General features: G+C 41.4%; 1 protein-coding gene across 1 annotated transcript in view; it reads right to left on the reverse strand.

The window, feature by feature from the left end:
- Positions 1–18646, reverse strand: part of LOC135884651 (NAD(P) transhydrogenase, mitochondrial-like) — a 70168-nt gene that overhangs the window by 20985 nt on the left and 30537 nt on the right. The window contains exons 5-12 of the mRNA XM_065412128.1: positions 16095–16183; positions 15222–15409; positions 14753–14886; positions 11499–11690; positions 9991–10144; positions 7987–8148; positions 6024–6134; positions 2475–2620 (exon numbers count right to left, since the gene is read on the reverse strand). Of these exons, the coding sequence (XP_065268200.1) occupies positions 2475–2620; positions 6024–6134; positions 7987–8148; positions 9991–10144; positions 11499–11690; positions 14753–14886; positions 15222–15409; positions 16095–16183 (1176 nt within the window). The remainder of the gene's footprint in view (positions 1–2474; positions 2621–6023; positions 6135–7986; positions 8149–9990; positions 10145–11498; positions 11691–14752; positions 14887–15221; positions 15410–16094; positions 16184–18646) is intronic.

The following is an 18646-nucleotide window of genomic DNA, read 5'->3' on the forward strand; positions in this document are numbered from 1 at the left end:
CATTTGCTTCACAAAATACTTTCTTTCAGTGTCTTCAGCAACCACAGCTTGCTGCTTAGACTAGCTTAGAAATGAAATGATGACTCAGCTTCTGGTGTCTGTATTTAGAATAACAGCTAAGAATTTGAGGGGTAGCCGTGTTAGTCTGAATCTGTAAAAAGCAACAGAGGGTCCTGTGGCACCTTTAAGACTAACAGAAGTATTGGGAGCATAAGCTTTCGTGGGTAAGAACCTCACTTGCATCTGAAGAAGTGAGGTTCTTACCCACGAAAGCTTATGCTCCCAATACTTCTGTTAGTCTTAAAGGTGCCACAGGACCCTCTGTTGCCTTTTAGCTAAGAATTTGGAGGTGAATTAGAATCATAGGGTTAGAAGGGACCGCAAGGGTCATCTAGTCTAACCCCCTGTTAAGATGCAGGATTTGTTGTGTTTAATCCATCCAAGACAGCTGGTTATCCAGCCTCCTTTGAAAACCTCCAGTGAAGGAGCTTCAACAACCTCTCTAGGCAGTCTGTTTCATTCTCCTACTGTCATTACAGTTAGGAAGTTTTCCCCGAGGTTCAATCTAAATCTGCTATGCTGTAGTTTGAACCCATTGCCTCTTGTTCTGCCCTCTGTGGCAAAAGAGAACAACTTTTCTCCATCTTTTTTATGGCAGCCTTTCAAATATTTGAAGACCACTATCATATCCCCCTTAATCTCCTCTTTTCCAAACTGAACACACCCAGTTACTTCAGCCTTTGCTCATATGGCTTGCATTCCATCCCTTTGATCAACTTTGTCACTCGCCGCTGGATCCTTTCCAGTTTCTCTACATCCTTTCTACACATTGCTGACCAAAATTGGACACAGTACACCAACTGATGCCTAGCCAGTGCCCAGTAGAGTGGTACCACCACCTCCCGTGACTCGCAGGCTATGCCTCTGTTACTGCAACCTAAAATAGCATTTGCTTTTTTTGCAACAGCACCCAATTGCTGACTCATATTGAGGTTGTGATCCACGACAACTCCCAGTACTTCTCAGCAGTGCTGGTGCCAAGCCAGTTATCCCCCAGTCTGTAGTTGTGCATTTGGTTTTTCTTCCCTAAGTGCAGCACCTGACATTTGTCTTTGTTGAGTTTCATTTTGTTGTCTATAGCCCAGTTCTCCAATTTATCGAGATCTCTTTGAATTTCCAAAGTATTGGCAACTCCCCCAGCTTTGTGTCATATGCAAACCTGATCAGTATGCTCTCTATACCTACAGCCAGGTCATTAATAAAGATGTTAGAAAAAAATGTGTATGTGTGAGTTTTAAAAAAAAGTTTGTTGAAATAGTAAATCTTTTAAGAAGCTTAATTCAACTGCACAAGCAGAACTGCATTGTCTATCCAGTTTAAATGTAAGCTCCTTGGGCTAGAGACCTTCTATACCTTTATGGCTGTAAACTGCCACTCATTCTCAAGGTGCTCAACAAATAATAAATAATAATCATTTTAAAAAAGAGAGCAGGAGAGTTTCTTACTAAAGCAGAAAGAACCTGTTCAAAGAGTTTACAGAAATTCTGTCTTCCAAATCTTGCCAGGACAGCACGATGAACCTCTCAACCAATGCAGAAACACTACTGTCATGCCAAGGCAAGTAACTGATTCTGTGGGGTCCCTGCAAGTACATATATTCTTTAGGTCACCAGTTTTGTTCACTCTAGTTGATAAGTCGATTGAAGAATTTCTTCTTGCAAAGAGCTACGTCTAAAGATTCTGTTCTACACAACAAGAGCACATTCTGAGGTTTGTTATAGAGGAGGTAGTTATGTTTTGTGTTGCTAGGATGCTGGGAAATGATGTAAAGTGCAGTCTGTGATCTTTGTGACTATTTAAAAGCGATTCAGAAAAGCCAGTATTGAACAGTATTACGTCTACCACCGTCTACTTCAGAAATTCCATGCTGTATTTCAACAAACTTTTTTTTTAAACTCACACATACACAATTTTTTCCCTGCAAGGTGACACAGTAACTTGACTGTATTTCACCTTCCTTAAGAAACTCATGAAAGGACAAATAGACCATCATGGAATGGAAATGCAGAGCCAAATTCTGCAGTCTTTTATTGAATGAAATGAGTTTTGCTCGAATACGGACTGTGGGATACAGAAAGGCTATAAAACTGTTTTCTCCTCACTCTTAGTGGTGGACAGCTTACTAGGAAACCAGAGAGTCCGTGATCCAGTGAAAAGGGATGGAGAATATTTGCCCATGTAAGTCAATAGTTTGGCCAATACTAAAAATTAGGGGCTCAATTCTGCAAATACTTAGCCAAGTACCTATTACTGTGAATAGTCCCTTACTATATATACTGGTAACTATTAAGGCCAGCAGTAAGTATTTGCAAAATCAGGCCCTTCATTTATTTAGCTTTGCTAGCACAACTGAGCCTAGCTGCTTAGATTGCTAACCTGATAACTGAGCAAAATAAATCTGAATGTTGCCTGACCTGTTCAATGTTATATCCACTGGCAAGAGAGGCACCATATCCTCCAACAAACACTGCTCCAGGGAGGAGATAGAGATAATTATATTCCGGTGGGTCTGTAGGTCGTTTGAACATATCCAGCATTCGTTGTGTAATTAAGAAACCGCCTGTTGGGAAATATACGTTTGAACTGTAAGAATAAGAAGACAGGAGTCCTTGCATGTACATTCCTATAAATAAAAAACACTCCTTTACAGTAGGTGAGGGTTACCTCTGTATTATGTTTGCATTCTGCAAACTATTTTGGTTGCAAATTTATCTCAAATGTGGTTAGCAAACTGCCTTCTCTTCTGTCCCTTGCAGAACTAGAATATTCAGTTCTGTTACTAAACTGCTGTGTTTTTTTTAATAAGATTTTTCAGCATCAAACTTACTGCTCTGAAGGCCAAATCATCCCACCTCCCTCTTTCCTCTGAGGTCACATTGGATGCAGCAGGACTACTGTAATCCTACAGTGCAAAGGGAAGTGGAGAGGATTCTGGGAGGCCATGCATGGGACCTACACACCCTGCACACTACAAAGCTGAACTCCACAATGTAGTAGAAGTTTGGAGACTTGGGTAGGGGCAGGTCATGAAAGGGACTGGTGGGCCTGGGAGTATGAGAATCCATTGGCTATTCCACAGACCTGCAGAGTTAGATAAAACGAGCAGCAGAGAGTACTTCAATCTTGAGACCGCAATAGAAATCATGAACCAGCTCTTCTGCTGCCCCATGGCTTGGAGGGAAGGGAAATTCCTTCCTCTGCAGCTCTGGCATGAATGCCCAACCCTGTTACACAGGCTGTACAGCTGGTACAAGATTTGCCTGTTAGTGGTCAGATGGAGAACAGGGCATTTAAAGGTGACTGTTGGGCAGAGAAAGCTCTTTAAACAGAGGACAGACAACATGGCAAGACAAGAATGAACCTTATTCACTGGAGGAAGAACTATCTGACATAGAGAAAGCAAGAGAGAGAGAGAAAGAGAGACAGACAACCATGGAATTTGATTCAATGTCCTAGAGAAAGTAATCCTCTGGTGTTATGAATTCACTCCTCGGGCACTTTATCCCCAAAACATTCCTCTCTCTAAAGTGCCATAATTAAAATGCCAGCAGAATTCTTCATTCATTCTTCAACTTTTCAGAAAAGGTAAAAAATAATTTTCAAATGAATCAGGACTGATTTGTGCACAATGACATTGAGAGGCTGGAGAAGTTCCATACAGCTAATATAATATTAGGGGTCAGACTGTGGCCAGCCCTACTGTTGGTGTGTAAGTGAGCGAGGAAAGTGCAAGGAGCCTTCCCCCAACCATATGCCCCTGAACCTGGACTGGGTTGGCTCAGCATTGCAACTCCTAACAGATTTAGGATCCTAAATATCATATTCAATAGGATTTAGGCACTGAGGAGCCAAAATCCCACTAACAGTCTGTGAGACTCTTACGTATCTAAATTACTTTTGAAAATGAGATTTAGGCTCCTTTAATCAGTTAGGCATTGCAACGTTGAGTGAAGCAATGCCTAAAAACCTTTACAAGTCTGGGCTTTAGCCTCTTTGTGCCTTAGTTCCCCAGCTGTAAAATGGGGACAATAGCACGTCTCAGCCTCATAGGGATTTTGAGAGGATAAAAGCATTAAAACAAGATTATAAGGTGCTCGAATACTACCGACATGGGAGCCATATAAGCACCATATACTATGGCACATACTCTCCAATTTCAAGTGTTAGGTTGATACTTGATTAAGAGATTATTGAAAGCCTTTCTAGCTATTCCCTTGCTGATATTTTAGCTTCCCACTGGAACTGCAACATTCTCGAAGAAAAAATACAGCTTTTCATCTGATAATAGAACTCTAATTCTTTACAACATGGAGTCTGATCCAAGTTAAATTGGCACACAGGTATTTCAGTGAAATTTGAAAATGGGTTTTGGCTTGCAGTTGTTTACAATGAGCTCTGGGAATCTCGTTTTCTTAACCATTTCCCCCTCTCCACTGTGGCGTGCTTGTACAATGGTTTGTTGTTATCAGGTTGCTCGTGCATGCTGGGCTGGCACAGATGTCTTTGTAGGCTGAAGCTTTCCAAAGCTGAGTGCCTGAAAAGCTAGACATCCACGTTCATAATTAGGTACCTGTCTTTTCACCTGATTTTCAGAGATGCTGAGGTCCTTTTGACCTAAGTGGGCGCGCCAGATGCTCATCACCTCTGAAAATCAGGCCACTTATTTAGGTACAGGTTTCAGAGTGGTAGCCATGTTAGTCTATATCAGCAAAAAGAACGAGAAGTACTTGTGGCACCTTAGAGACTAACAAATTTATTTGAGCCATAAGCTTTCGTGGGCTATTATTCAACAAAAAAAAAACCTTCAAAAACAGACTTCAACGAGAAACTGCAAAATGGACATCATTAAATTAGGCTTGAATAAAGACTGGGAGTGGATGAGTCATTACACAAACTATAAACTATTTCCCCATGCTTAATTTCCCCCCTACTGTTACTCACACCTTCTTGTCAACTGTTTGAAATGGGCCATCCTGATTATCACTACAAAAGTTTTTTTTTCTCCTGCTGATAATATCCCACATTAATCGATTAGTCTCATTGGAGTTGGTATGGCAACCCCCGTTTTTTCATGTTCTCTGTGAATATCTTCCTATTGTATTTTTCACTGCATGCATCTGATGAAGTGGGCTTTATCCCACGAAAGCTTATGCTCAAATAAATGTGTTAGTCTCTAAGGTGCCACAAGTACTCCTCGTTCTTTTTATTTAGGTACCTTATTATTGTCTTAGGTGTATAACTTTAGACACACTGAATATTAGAAATATCTACAGTGTTGCCGTTGAGGAGGGAAATGGGTAAAATGTGATAGTGTTTACCCTTTACTGTGTTCTCTTAGAGCAGAGGCTTTACAGGGTAGCTACTTATTTCTGCTACAGAAACTGTTACTCCTAACATAAGCTTCCACATAGGCATTTACTATTAGAAAATCAAGTTAATTTATTTAAGGTTGTGTGCAACAAATCCGTGGGAATTAAAATACCACTAGAGCCAAATTTTCAAAGGGACCTTCTCCTGGTCTCCAACTTTGCTTACAGTATAATCCAGTTTATCAGTTTGTCTATTTCCTTGTCCATTAAAATTCAGACACAAAAATGCCAACAGACAAAATCTCTGGCCTGTAAAATGTTCAGCTTCAACAAATTATAATTTAATTCAACAAGGACTCAGTCCAGATTCTAAATCTGCACATGCAGTGTTGGGCATGCCCATTTTGGCAAATGTGAACAGCATGTGTGTGTGCACATAGGGTAGTTAAATGTCTCACAATCCAGTGTCTGAGTGTAAATGAAGGTTTTTAGTGTGCGAAAACTTGCAAGTACAAATTTAGAAGCCATTTTAGCAGCTGGCATTTCACAGAGCACAGAAATGTCATGCACCGATGTACAGAAACATATAATATTTCCTATAAAGTCAGCATACACAGGTATTCATCATAAGATATAGAGGAAAACATTGCTTACCTGCAATATTGACAGAAGAAACAAATGCAGCTAGTAAGGCTAATGTTTGAGGCAAGCTAGAAGGAAGGTAAGATCCACCCATTAAAACCAAACCTCCAACAGCAGTAAGACCTAAAGAAAACAGAATAAATCAATACTTGATGACAAAATACATACAAAGAATTAATAAATAATTGATCAGCTGCAGAAAGGAAGAAACCAGCGAGAAACTGCAGCCGGTAGGGGCAGAAGCAGCCAAAGCAGGGACCTCCCGCAATCCACAGAACTTTCTATGGTCTTGACTGGACTTTCTGTGCCCGTTTGCTCCCATCCTCTCCCAATTCTCCCTCGCAGTCTCTTCACCTCAACTTCTCTTCACACCTGCCTCTTGCTCTCTTCTCCCCTGCCCTTTTCCCTTCACCCTCTCTCTCCTCACCTTTCTTTCTATTTAGCTTATCGCCTCCTAACTACCCCCACCCCCAATGATTATGTCACTAACATGATGTTTGCTGCCATCACACTGTTCACTCTGCTTGCGTGTTCTAGCCCTTTCCCCACCCAGTGCCTGTCTGGTCTATTGAGACTGTAAACTTTTTGGGGCAGGGACTGTCTGCTACTCTGTGTTTGAACAGTGCCAGCACAGTGGGGCCCAACCTAAAATAACCTAAAAACCATGATTAGTAAATAATATCAGCAGAGTATTGCTAAGGTTATTACCACATGAAATCCATCACATTTAGATAGTATTGCATCTCACTTCTTCAGGAAGCTGAGTGAAGACACATTTCGATAATCTTAGCTGTGGTCTAGGTTCCAAGAAATTCAGTTTTTGCCCAGCTATGAAGGTACAGCACACTACTTGTAAGATCACTATTATACTATTATTCATCATTCACACCGTGCAGGGTGTGTGCTAGGTGCTTTGCAGGCATGTAGGAATACACACACTGTCTATAGTCAAGGGGCTAGACTGTGCCTTGAACCCACAGGGCCATTTGGGGGGGAAGTAGGGAGTGGCCGATGGAAACTAGGGGTTGTGCCTTCCTTCCCAGAGCTCCCAGGTGTGCAGGAGAAGGGTCCCGATTGGATAAGGCAGCATGCTCCCCTCTCAGTACCCTGTAGCAGGGAGAGGCTCCAGCAGTAGGTCACTACACTGCTAAAAACTCCAGTGTAGAAGAGGGAGTCATGGCTTGGGTGTATAGAGAGCCATGTAGGGTATATACCCTAGGGCTCGGGCACGTCTTTACTCACCTAAACAGTGTCTCACCATCTACATGGCTATTTGTACCTGTGCTGTGGGATGTGTGTGTGGCGTGCAATAGGTACTCTATACTTTGACGTAAGGAGGATGCAGTGTAGACCTACCCTATAAGAGAAGAGTCTCTATACTTCCTCCCCGCCAAGTGTAGGGATTATAGTAGTACCAGACTCCTTGCGTTCTCCCACACACACACAGCTATAAAAGGGCCAGGTACAAGCTGGCCCCTACACAGATCAAAGCGAGAAAAAGGATGTGGAAAGGAATAGAGCCTACAATGTGCTTTATACAGTGATGCTAGGCATACCCACTTCTTGTAATTGCCATGATTTGTGTGACATTCTTCCTCATCCTATCATCCCTCACACAGATATTTGTATCTGTTATACAATTGTAATAGCCAATAGATTGGCTTTATCTTTAAAAGGGATGGTTCTCACTCAGCCCTTGGGCTGTGTGATTCTAGTGAGTTCTCTGTGGGGAACTTCACTGGGGTTATAAGTAAAAACTAAAGGTAGAACTGCCTAGAGCACTGAGCAAGGATTTGAGAGGCAGGAACTCCTGACTTCTAATCCCAGTTATAACAGTAACTCACTCTCTGGCCTTGAGTAAGTCAATTACCCCCTTTGTGTCTCAGTTTCCCCATCTGTATAAGTGTCCCAGCAGAGATTTTGACCCTAAATCTCTCATAACAAAACACACAAGAGAAGAAAGGAGTGCACTTACCAGAAATTGCATTTGTTACTGACATGAGGGGTGAATGCAGGGCTGGTGTGACACCCCAGACAGTATGATAGCCAACGAGTCCAGCGAGACCGAATGTGGTCACCATTTGAGTAAAAGCAGCATTAGGAGAAATAAGCCCCAATCCTAAAACACCTGTCAAGCCTAAAAAGAAAAGCACATGCTCAGAAGAATAAAAAAGGCACTTTTCTTTATTAGTTGTAAAATAAAAACAGAGCAAGATCCCAACCCTGTTCCAATGAAGCTTTGACATCAATGGGAGCAGGAGAAGGCTCCTAGACATGCGTTTATATGCATAACTTTTACTCCTTGTTTCTGCCAGAACTAAACCTTGCCTAGAGTAGAATTCAGTTCACCAATTTATTGTTCCAGCCTTAGGATCCAGAGCTGGAGATGCCAACAATAAAAATCTCTGAAATGCAAAATACTTAGCTTGAGCAAAGCAAAGCAGAATAGTTGATCAAAAAAAGCAAAATGAAAAATGGCATTGATTCTCCAATGACGTCTCACAACCTTCAATGCTCTAGTAGGAAAACAGACCACAGTGTAGCAGCTGTATATTATTGAAACAAGCAGACCACACAAACATTTCAACAATATTCCACTGGTAGAAACTCTATTATCTCCTTCAGTACAATATTAGTCTTCTTGGCCATACAAACTCAAATTTCAAAAATTGTTTTTCCTCTAAGAAAAGAATGCACCATCATGACAGATACATGGCTGAAATTATATATATATATCTATATATATAGATATATATTTACTGAGGGTCAGTTTCTGCCCCATTCTGTAGCACTTTACTACTTACAAAGACCCAGTACAATCAATTGGACCACCCTCTGAGCAGAATAGTACTCGTGAGGAAGGGTGACAGAATCTGGCTCTTAGTGGGGAAGTGTCAATTTTTGAAGTGCTAACCAGCCTGAGAAGGCTTTATTGAAGTATTTAAACTTGCATTTGGCAGCATTAATCAAAGAAAACAGATCTCCAGAGTGGGATAATAAAGTGATTATACTCCAAGGACAGTATTCAGTAATGAAGTTATCTACAAGCTGATTACCCAGTGATGGCAAAACCACTGTGATGAGGCCGTGTGGGAGGTTTTTTGGATCCCACACAAGGATGGAATTAGGGAAGATTTGCTAAATGAAAGCAAGTTCTTAGATCTTCCTCCACCCCCACCCCCCACCCATCCCCCCCTTTAAAATCCATTTTCTCCACTGCCAGAAAATCCTGTTCCTTGGACTAATGGCTACTCCTTTTGTTGCTCATTTATCTGGCACAAGATTTCAGAAGGTGAACAGCCCTCACAAAGGTGTGTTAAAATGTCCTGTCATCACTTACATTAAAGATTATTTTTATATTAATTCTACCCTTGTTCTTTTTAAAGAAACTTAATAAAGACAGAATAATGCAATGCTGTTTATGAGTGAAAACATTACTAGCTAAAATCAAAACTTTGTTATCTGGTTTATTTTCCATTTTAACACAGTATTTTTCAAAGTATAATAACCAGAGCACTGGCAATGACATTTGGGAATATATAGTGCATTAAAAGCCTGATCCCAAACTCTTTGAAGTTAGAGTCATTCATATCAATGGGCTTTGGATCTGGCCCATACATGATATAATATTGTCTCTTTATTATATATGCAGTTACTAGCAGGGCAAGTTTCTTGGTTATGCAAAGTATGGAATGATTTAACATAGAACATCAGAAAACTAACTTATACCCTACTACCATTTTCCCATTTTCTAGCCTCTCATTCACATGGAAAGGAACTTAAGTTAGCAGATCATTTAACGTTTTCTGCTACTTCTCAGTATTAAGACACTGTGCATAGCTCCAGTTCAGGAGTTGGTTTTATTTGCAAGTAAATACAACTTATTCCTAGCAAGACATGTTTAAATGCCATGCAGATTGAAGGAAATGCAAACAAAATGGATTGTGCAGCCAAATATTTCTTGGTGAATCATTTTTACCTGCTGTGTAAACTCCAGCTGATGTCATGGTTTTTCTGAATGGTGAGATGGAGGCTTTTTTCTCAGATTCTAGTTCTTGCACAGTTTTTTGTTTAGCAGGGACAGAAGGTGGCATTGTTCTTGGTAAAGGTGCTGGAAATAAATTCTTACCGTCCTGTGACAGAACAAGACAATGACTATGATGGATTCCTGTGGCATCTTGCCCTCCATTATATTAGGGTCGGATCCTATGACATATACTCATAGGAGTTGGCTCAGTAAAGTCACAGAGATTACTCAGATGAATAAAGATACAGGATTTGGCCTTTATTTTTTATTACACTGATGAAAGAGCACAGATAACTTTATTGTAAAGATCCTGGTTTTAATAAATTAGAATTTTTTAAATCTATCTTTTAATTAAATAACCTTAGGGCTGCAAATTAGCATTGATTGCTGCATTCAGTCGGTGGTGAAAAGCACCTTTGGCCTCTCCAGCCCCGTGAGTTACAGCACAGCATCTGGCCTGGTATCTTTTAGGTCTATTACATTTCTCTCTAACAACTCCTCTGACACACATTAGTTTCAGCCTGCCAATATTTAATTATTGTGCATGACTATGCTTTGGTCTGATGATACCTGAAGGCAGATATGGATCCTTGTGAATTCACCTTATCAACAGAAATACTCCTTACTCTACATTCCATCCAAAATAAACATCCTTGCAAAAAAAAATCAGTCTAGCCAAAGAAATTTCTCTTGTTTGGAAAAAATCTCAGTCAACACACAAGTGATCTTAATTGTCATTTCATTGCCTGTTCAGTTTCCTTGCCCCTTCTCCCTCAGTGACAGGGGCAGCAGATTTATGAAAGGATGGTGATTTCTGCTACTAAGATAGACTCTGGAGGATGTTGAGGGGCAGTTGTATGGGGTTGCAGTCTATCCCATTTTCCTTCCCATACACTGAGGGTTGAACGCTACTGCTTCAGAAGAATATTACTGTCTTAAGCAACAGTGCCCTTGTTCCTCCCACACTGATGTGACTGCATCGCAGAAACATCCTCCAGTCATTAAAGAAGCCTTCCAATGTTAACACTAACCAACATTATTTCAAGAACCATGCATAGCTCACACTTCCACCCACCCATCTCACTCCTTGGCTGAATACATCCTCTCATGTTCCCAGCACATATTGATCCCAGAGCAAGAAACCTCATCTGACACTTGAATTCATATCTCCCAAATCACTGAGCTAATGGATCAATCCTCAGTCTTGAATTCTTATTTTTTGAATCCCAAATCGATGGCACAGCTTTCATTTGAGACTTTTATTAATCTATATTTTGCCCCTAAATATCTTAGTGCTTGGAACATTTAAAATATAAACTGCCTGCATTGCACCATTATGAATATTATAAGATCTAGCCATTGAGATGATTTCCTGGATTGGCTAATAGGAACATTTATGTCCTTCCTAATACATTTTTATACCCATTTATCAGCAATTTAAAAATGAGCTTAAAACTCACCTTCATTACCATGGTTCCTCTAATGACATGATCAATAGTCCCATAATCAAAATTATCTTTTGGCTCAAAATGAAAATATTCTTTGTCAGGAGAAATAGCTTTTAATAATTTCAAGATGTTGTTGGAATACAGGCTACTGGCCTGAGTTGCCATTCTACTTGGCAAATCTGTATAACCAATGTGAACCACACCCTGATGAGAAAGAAAAATAAATGTATGTCAAACCTTTTCATGTATTATCTTGAAAACTTTTCATGTGTTCTCCACAGACCTGATGCATATTTTACAAATGCTTATAAATCAAATTCACATATTGCTGCAGACGCTTCTTTCCAACGCTTTGTTTTACAAGTTAAGGGCTCTCTTTTAAAACTAATAGCTTACTCTGATGTCTGAACAAAAAAAACCCCAAAAAATCAGCAATTTTGTCAGCAAGCCAGAAACCGAACAAGCTGGGAGGCCAGTTGGGGAACCATATGGTGCTTATTTTGAGAATAAGAAGTCAAGCGCTTTTTAAAGTTTGAAAACACCTTTTGTTTGTCTGATAAAGATCACTTTGCACAATATGTTTCCCAGGTTAACTGCACTCCAATTAGTTCCAAAAAGAAGATATGGTTTTAGATACCTTCATTTTCTATTCTTTGCAAACACACAGAAGAGGATAAAATTTCCTTACCAACATCTCACAGTATTAAAGCTTAAGTATGTGGACTATTGAAAATAAAATAATTCTAAGCCTATACTCTCAAAACAACTGCATATGCTCTACCTTGGATGCTGTGCCCAAAATTCTTGGGGGGGGGGGTTCTTTTAATTTATCCTCATTATAACGCATTCCATTATTAGCCATCTGGATTGTGCAGCTGCCAACTTATCCCATATGTAGCCACAGGTGCTGGCTCCAACACATGTTCAGGAGTAAAGCAAAGGATATAATATTCAAGTATGGCAACCACAGACAATATCAGTGCAAGTTGATACTGAAACACCATAGTTGGGACTGCTCTTTGCAGCTGACTTTCCAGAACACAGCCCCATCCTACTAGCCCCTGTCTAGAATGTTGTGGAGGCTCTAATGATGCTATTAAGGCTCTATGCCCCATTTCAATTGTTCATTTAGTATATCCCATCCTAACAGCTTGCACAGCCATTGGCTCCTACAGGGGGCTTTGTGTGCCTCCCCTGCAGTGAAGCCACAGTGACCCCTAGTGGCTTCAAACGTCAGTTCCTTTCAAAGACAAAGGTACAAAATTCTGAAGTTTGGGAAAAATTAGAAAGGATTACAGAGAGACCTCATCTCTGATGGGAGGTCGGCAGGGAATAGTGGTCTATCATTGCTCTCTGTTCAGAGAACAATTACACATCAGGAATGTTATCTTCTTCAAGAATATTTGTTGTTATAGTTCAGGACTCTAAAGCTACTGCTGGAGTTAATGGTTTTGGAACTAGTTAGGGTGGAAAATTAAATGAACAGCTGTAACATTCATAGTGTTCATACAGTCCCCACTATCTGAAACCCTACAGTAAGCAGTTATGGGCTATCCTGCTCCCAGGGAAAGCTTCCTCTTAATCAACAGAAAGATATTGGCTAAAGCCCTAAGCTCTGTGTGTTTGCCTGCTGGATCTTCATTCCCTACTTCAGGTTCTCATTACCATGAGTAGAGAGCTGCCCCTCCTTTACATTTTTATCTTTTCAAACAGTTGTCCTTATATCTTTGTAAAGAGGCAGGCAGGCCTCACACTCCTGATGATACCTGAGGAAACAAAGCAAGACCAACTACAGCCTGAGCACTAGGGCTGTGCATGGTTGGACAGTAGTCCAGCCAGGGAGACTAGACCACAGGGGAGAATGGGGTCTTGGGGTACCCAAATTACAACTCCCATGAGGTCCACAGCCCTTCAGGCAGATACAGATTAATCTTCAGCTGATCCAAAACAAAACATTTCAATTCATTTCAACAAAGTGAAATACTTTCATTTAGAACAACCTGACCCAAAAATGAAATATTTTGTTTCAATTTTCCTGATGGAAAATCAAAACATTTCAGCAAGATCTAAATTGTCAGAGGGGAAATATTGATTTTGCAGATACCACATTTTCCATCAAAAATTATTTTGATGGAAAATTCCCAACCAGTCCTATTAAGCACAGGACTGGGAGATAAACCCAAGTGAGTAACCCAAACCAGGCCCAACCAGCAGCTGGTTTAAAGTACCGGTAGGTCTTATTATAAGCCTTAGATAAACTCAAAGGATGCACAGATGGAGGGGAAGTCAGCTTGGCCAGCCTGGAGAGTCCAGCGGCACAGGTAGGCAAAGTTGCCAACTGTCAGAATTTTATCATGCGTCTCATGATATTTAGCATATTTCGTAGAGCCCCAGCTGCTAGAAACATGTTGCAACTAGAGTCTCAGCTTCCACTGAAAAAAGTAAGTTTCTAACCCTCATGGCTGCAGAGAAACACTTGAAAACATGAACCCTAAATGTTCCAACACCAGGAGGCAAATAAAAAACCCTCAATATTTAATATTTTTACACATCATTATTTTTGGAGCCGGACTCCATGATTTTTGTAGTCTTGGGGCTGGCCATACTGGGAAGGGGAAGATAGTTATGGAAAAGTGCCTTAATCTGGTCCTTTGTAACAATTCAGATTAAATATATGTTTTAGCAACAGACAAATAATTACACCTTTATATCATTTTACAGTTCTACATTGTACAGATGAAATCAAACTTCATCTAAAAATGGCAATTTTCTATGTTAAAATTGACAGTTCAATATTGTTAAATAGTGAAATTGACCATTGTTAGTTTTATAAGTGATTAAATAAAATGAACCTCTAAGTCAAATTTCCTTTGCTTTTACTATACTTGGACTTTGGACAGCTCCACCGTTTTGTTAGTAAAGCTCTGGGGATGAATTTAAGGGCATTTATGAATACGATTATTAAAAACACTGTAACCATGCTTATAAAAATCACAAAGCATAAAATCTTCAAAGATGGAATGGTGTCTGGACAATATTCCAATTTGTGGTTTCATTACTTGTGAAGTGAAAGACTCTGCTTTATTATCCTGCCACACAATAGTAAGTATTCATGACAGACATGCAATGGCTTCAAGGAAACATGGCCAGTGCTTTGTTACTAGAATGTTTATTACTTTTTAGTTTCTTCAGACAATTGCAATATTGTTTCAATTTTATATGCACTTCAACCATTTCTAATAAGCGTTGACTTTTATTCTACAGACCTCGTGAATATAAAGCTCTCCAGGATGAGTCGTTTCCACATTGCCACCAGCCTCAGATGCAAGATCCACAATTACCGATCCATCCTTCATTGACTCTACCATATTCTTTGTGATTAGGATTGGGGCTTTTTTCCCTATTGCAAATTAAAAAATAAAAGTAAAAATCTACTAATTGTTATCATTGTATACAGCAAGATTCTACCACAGAAACTGAAGATGTGCAAGGAAAACATCTAGTATATTGTGGGTGCTACTGGAAATAAATAATAAAATACTAATCATACTAAACCTAGACAATTCAAAAGAAGCCATTCTAATCCATGAAATAAATATTAACTGGAGCCCAAACCTGAAGCCCTTATTCATCCATAATTGCTATTGATTGTCTAACTGTATTCATATCACTAATCTGGAAATGTTCATAGGAACATATATTTAAGTCTGCAATAATCATAAAGCTGCACCTTACCTGGTATAAGGGCAGTACTAATAAGAATATCCACCTCTTTACACTGTTTGGCAAATAATGCCATTTCCGCTTCAATAAATTCTTTGGACATTTCTTTTGCATAGCCTCCAACACCTTCTCCAGTTTCAGCAATATTCACTTCGAGAGGTTCTGCTCCAAGGGATTTAAACTGCTCCAGTGCTGGCAGCCTGCATGCAAAGTACAGAGATGACAGATATTGGATTATTGCAGTTTGCTATTTTATCAAGGCAGACATTGCATGATTACATTACCAGTTGCAAGATGACAGCAGTTCGCAAACTCTGTTACATTAATTTACAGCAAAGAAAAACAACATAGGCTCTAATTTTGCATGAGCGAAGCAGAGCCACACTGAATTCAGGGTTTCTGGTTCTCCTCTCAGGATCCTGGACATAATTACTAAGCGGTATCTTAGCTTCTTCTAAACTTTCTAATTGAACCAAGACTTCAAGAACTTAATAAACTACCAGCGAATTGGAAAAAATCAGTTATATATCATATGCAGCTGTACTATTAGGCTTTTTCCATATCTAAATGATAATATTTTGCATTATCTTGCAAGTGGGATTTTGATCCAAACTAGACCTTGGACTTGAATGCAGCCAACTTGAATGTGCATAAGCCTGGGGCACATATGCAAGCAGGGAATTTATGTACCAGTATACCCATACCGCATGTGTTCATTGGCTCTTCTGCGTGCTCACTTCACTGTCTTACACCAGAGATGAATTTGAGACATTAGTTTCAAAGGGAATTTCACGGATGTAACCAAGAGCAGGATTTTGCCCAGGATGTTTTATACAAACCTAAGTACAGTATTTTAGAATCTAAACGGATATTTTCTTACCCTACCTGGTGTCAAATCCCCTGACAATCGCTCCCATTGCTCGGGCAGCTCCCGCAGCAGCAAGCCCAGCCACGCCACCACCAATTATCAACATCTAGAGAGATCAAACACATGGAGAGTGAGCCAAGTGTATTCTGTGTCCTACCCCCACTCCATGCCCGGTGTATTATATCCCTTATCTTCAAAAGCACTTGAAGTTACAAGAGCATCTGATGCTACTAAATGTAAGTACTTCAAGGAAGTTTCAAACCTTATCACAACTATGTAAGTACTTAAATAACTACCTGCACAAGGTGTGATATATACAAAATAAGATCAGGTAGAAAATGGTTAGCTATTTAAACCCTTAAGTGAAACAAAACATGAATAGAGCTAATCTTCCTACACCAGCAGGACTCAAATGTTCACTCTGGAGCATTGGTAGTGGAGGAAATAGACCTGATTTAATCAGCTATTTAAATGCTTTGCTCTGTTATAGTCTGGCTTTTCCCCAGATGGATGTTATAGACCAGGGGCAGGCAAACTTTTTGGCCTGAGGGTCACATTGGGGTTCCGAAATTGTATGGAGGGCTGGTTAGGGGAGGCTGTGCCTCCCCAAACAGCCAGGTGTGGCCCGGCCCAGGCCCCATAGCTGACCCCCCCCCCCCCTGTCTTGCTCCCTAACGGCTCCTGCCCCATCCAACCCGCCATGTTCCCTGTTCCCTGACCAGGGCTGGCTCCAGGGTTTTGGCCGCCCCAAGCAGCCAAACAAACAAACAAAAAAGCCACGATCGCGATCTGCGGCGGCAATTCGGCGGAAGGTCCTTCGCTCCGAGCAGGAGTGAGGGACCGTCCGCCGAATTGCCGCCGAACAGCTGGACCTGCCGCCCCTCTCTGAAGTGGCCGCCCCAAGCACCTGCTTGGTAAGCTGGTGCCTGGAGCCGGCCCTGTCCCTGAGGCCCCCCGGGACATCCACCCCTCCCTGTCCCCTGACCACACCCAGACCCCCCGCCACTGACTGCCCCCCCCACCCCATCCAACCCCTCCTCTCATTCTTGACTGCCCCCACCCCTGCCCCCATTCAACCCTCCTGTTCCCCGTCGTCTGACTGCCACAACCCCTATCCACACCCCCGCCCCTGGACCACCACCCCGAACTCTCCTGCTCCCTTACCGTGCTGCCTGGAGCACCAGTGGCTGGTGGCACTACAGCTGCACCGCCCAGAGCACCAGGACAGGCAGCTGCGCCGTCCACCTGGAGCCAGCCACGCCACCGCGCAGCACAGAGCACCGGGTCAGGCTGGGCTCTGCAGCTGCGCTGCCCAGCAGGAACTTGTAGCCCTGCCGCCCAGAGCATTGCGCCGGCGGCGCAGTGAGCTGAGGCTGCGGGGGAGGGGGAACACAGCAGGGGAGGAGCCCGGGGCTAACCTCCCGGGCTAGGAGCTCAGGGGACAGGCAGGAGGGTTATAGATAACCCTCTGTTATAGATAAAATTCTGCCCTCAGAATGTAATGTAAACTTTTACTCCTACTGAAATGGTATCAGTCCCTTGGTGAATAACATATTTTGTTGGGGGATTATTTTCCTTAAACAAACAAACAAACACACACACACACACAAACCTCTCATGAATATCTGTCTCTAGGCGTGATGTGATTAAATGCATTTGTGGCACTTAAATGATTTCATAGGATCAAACATTTGCCAAAATGCTTCGAAAAGCCAAGTTAGAACAGAACTGGGGCCAAGTTCTCCTCTAAGGCCATATCTACTCTACGCACCTTACAGCGGCATAGTTGTGCCGCTACAGCAGTGCAGCTGTAAGGTACGCAGTGTAGTCACTCTTTGTCAGCAGAAGACAAAATAGAACCACCCCCAACGAGGAGCGGTAGCTTTGCTGGTGGGAGATCTTCCTCCAACAATAAAGTGCTGTCCACACTGGTGCTTTTTGTTGGTAAAACTTTTGTCAGTCAGGGGGGTGTTTTTTTCACACCCGTAACCGACAAAAGTTTTGCCAACGAAAGTGCAGTGTAGACAACCCTCTTTCACCTCAGAGGCATTGCACTTGTGTAGAGGAGAGCAGAATTTGGCCTGCTATCAGCCATATTAGGCATAGACCTGTGCTTGGGGCAGTGTGGAGCTGCACCTCTCCAGAAGGAGCTCTGAGAGCTCCTACCCACACAGAAAAAGTGGACCCAGTGCACCACCCTCACATGGGATTGCTGTGAACAATCCGCACGGCAGCCATCCAGCTCTGGAAGTGCCCCTGTTTCTGTGACGTTGTGCAGTCTATATGGTTTTATAAAAATATGGTAATGAGTGAATATAATGTAACTGGAATATGCTTCATGCAAAAGGTCTCTTGTAAGGTATCATTACAAAGCTTATAATCTACTGAGTGTGATCATCCTATTTGTATAAGTGTACCATTCTTGTATCTGGAACTAGAAATATAAAATAGAATTCTGAGGGCCTATTGTAATTATGCAAAGTGTGGGCCATTAATGGTGGTTTGGAATCTTGATGACTCCCATTAAACAGGACCATTGTCTGTAGATGGCTGTGTTTTACCTGTGAGT

This window comes from Emys orbicularis, chromosome 10 (assembly GCF_028017835.1).
Source record: "Emys orbicularis isolate rEmyOrb1 chromosome 10, rEmyOrb1.hap1, whole genome shotgun sequence".
Lineage (NCBI taxonomy): Eukaryota > Metazoa > Chordata > Testudines > Emydidae > Emys > Emys orbicularis.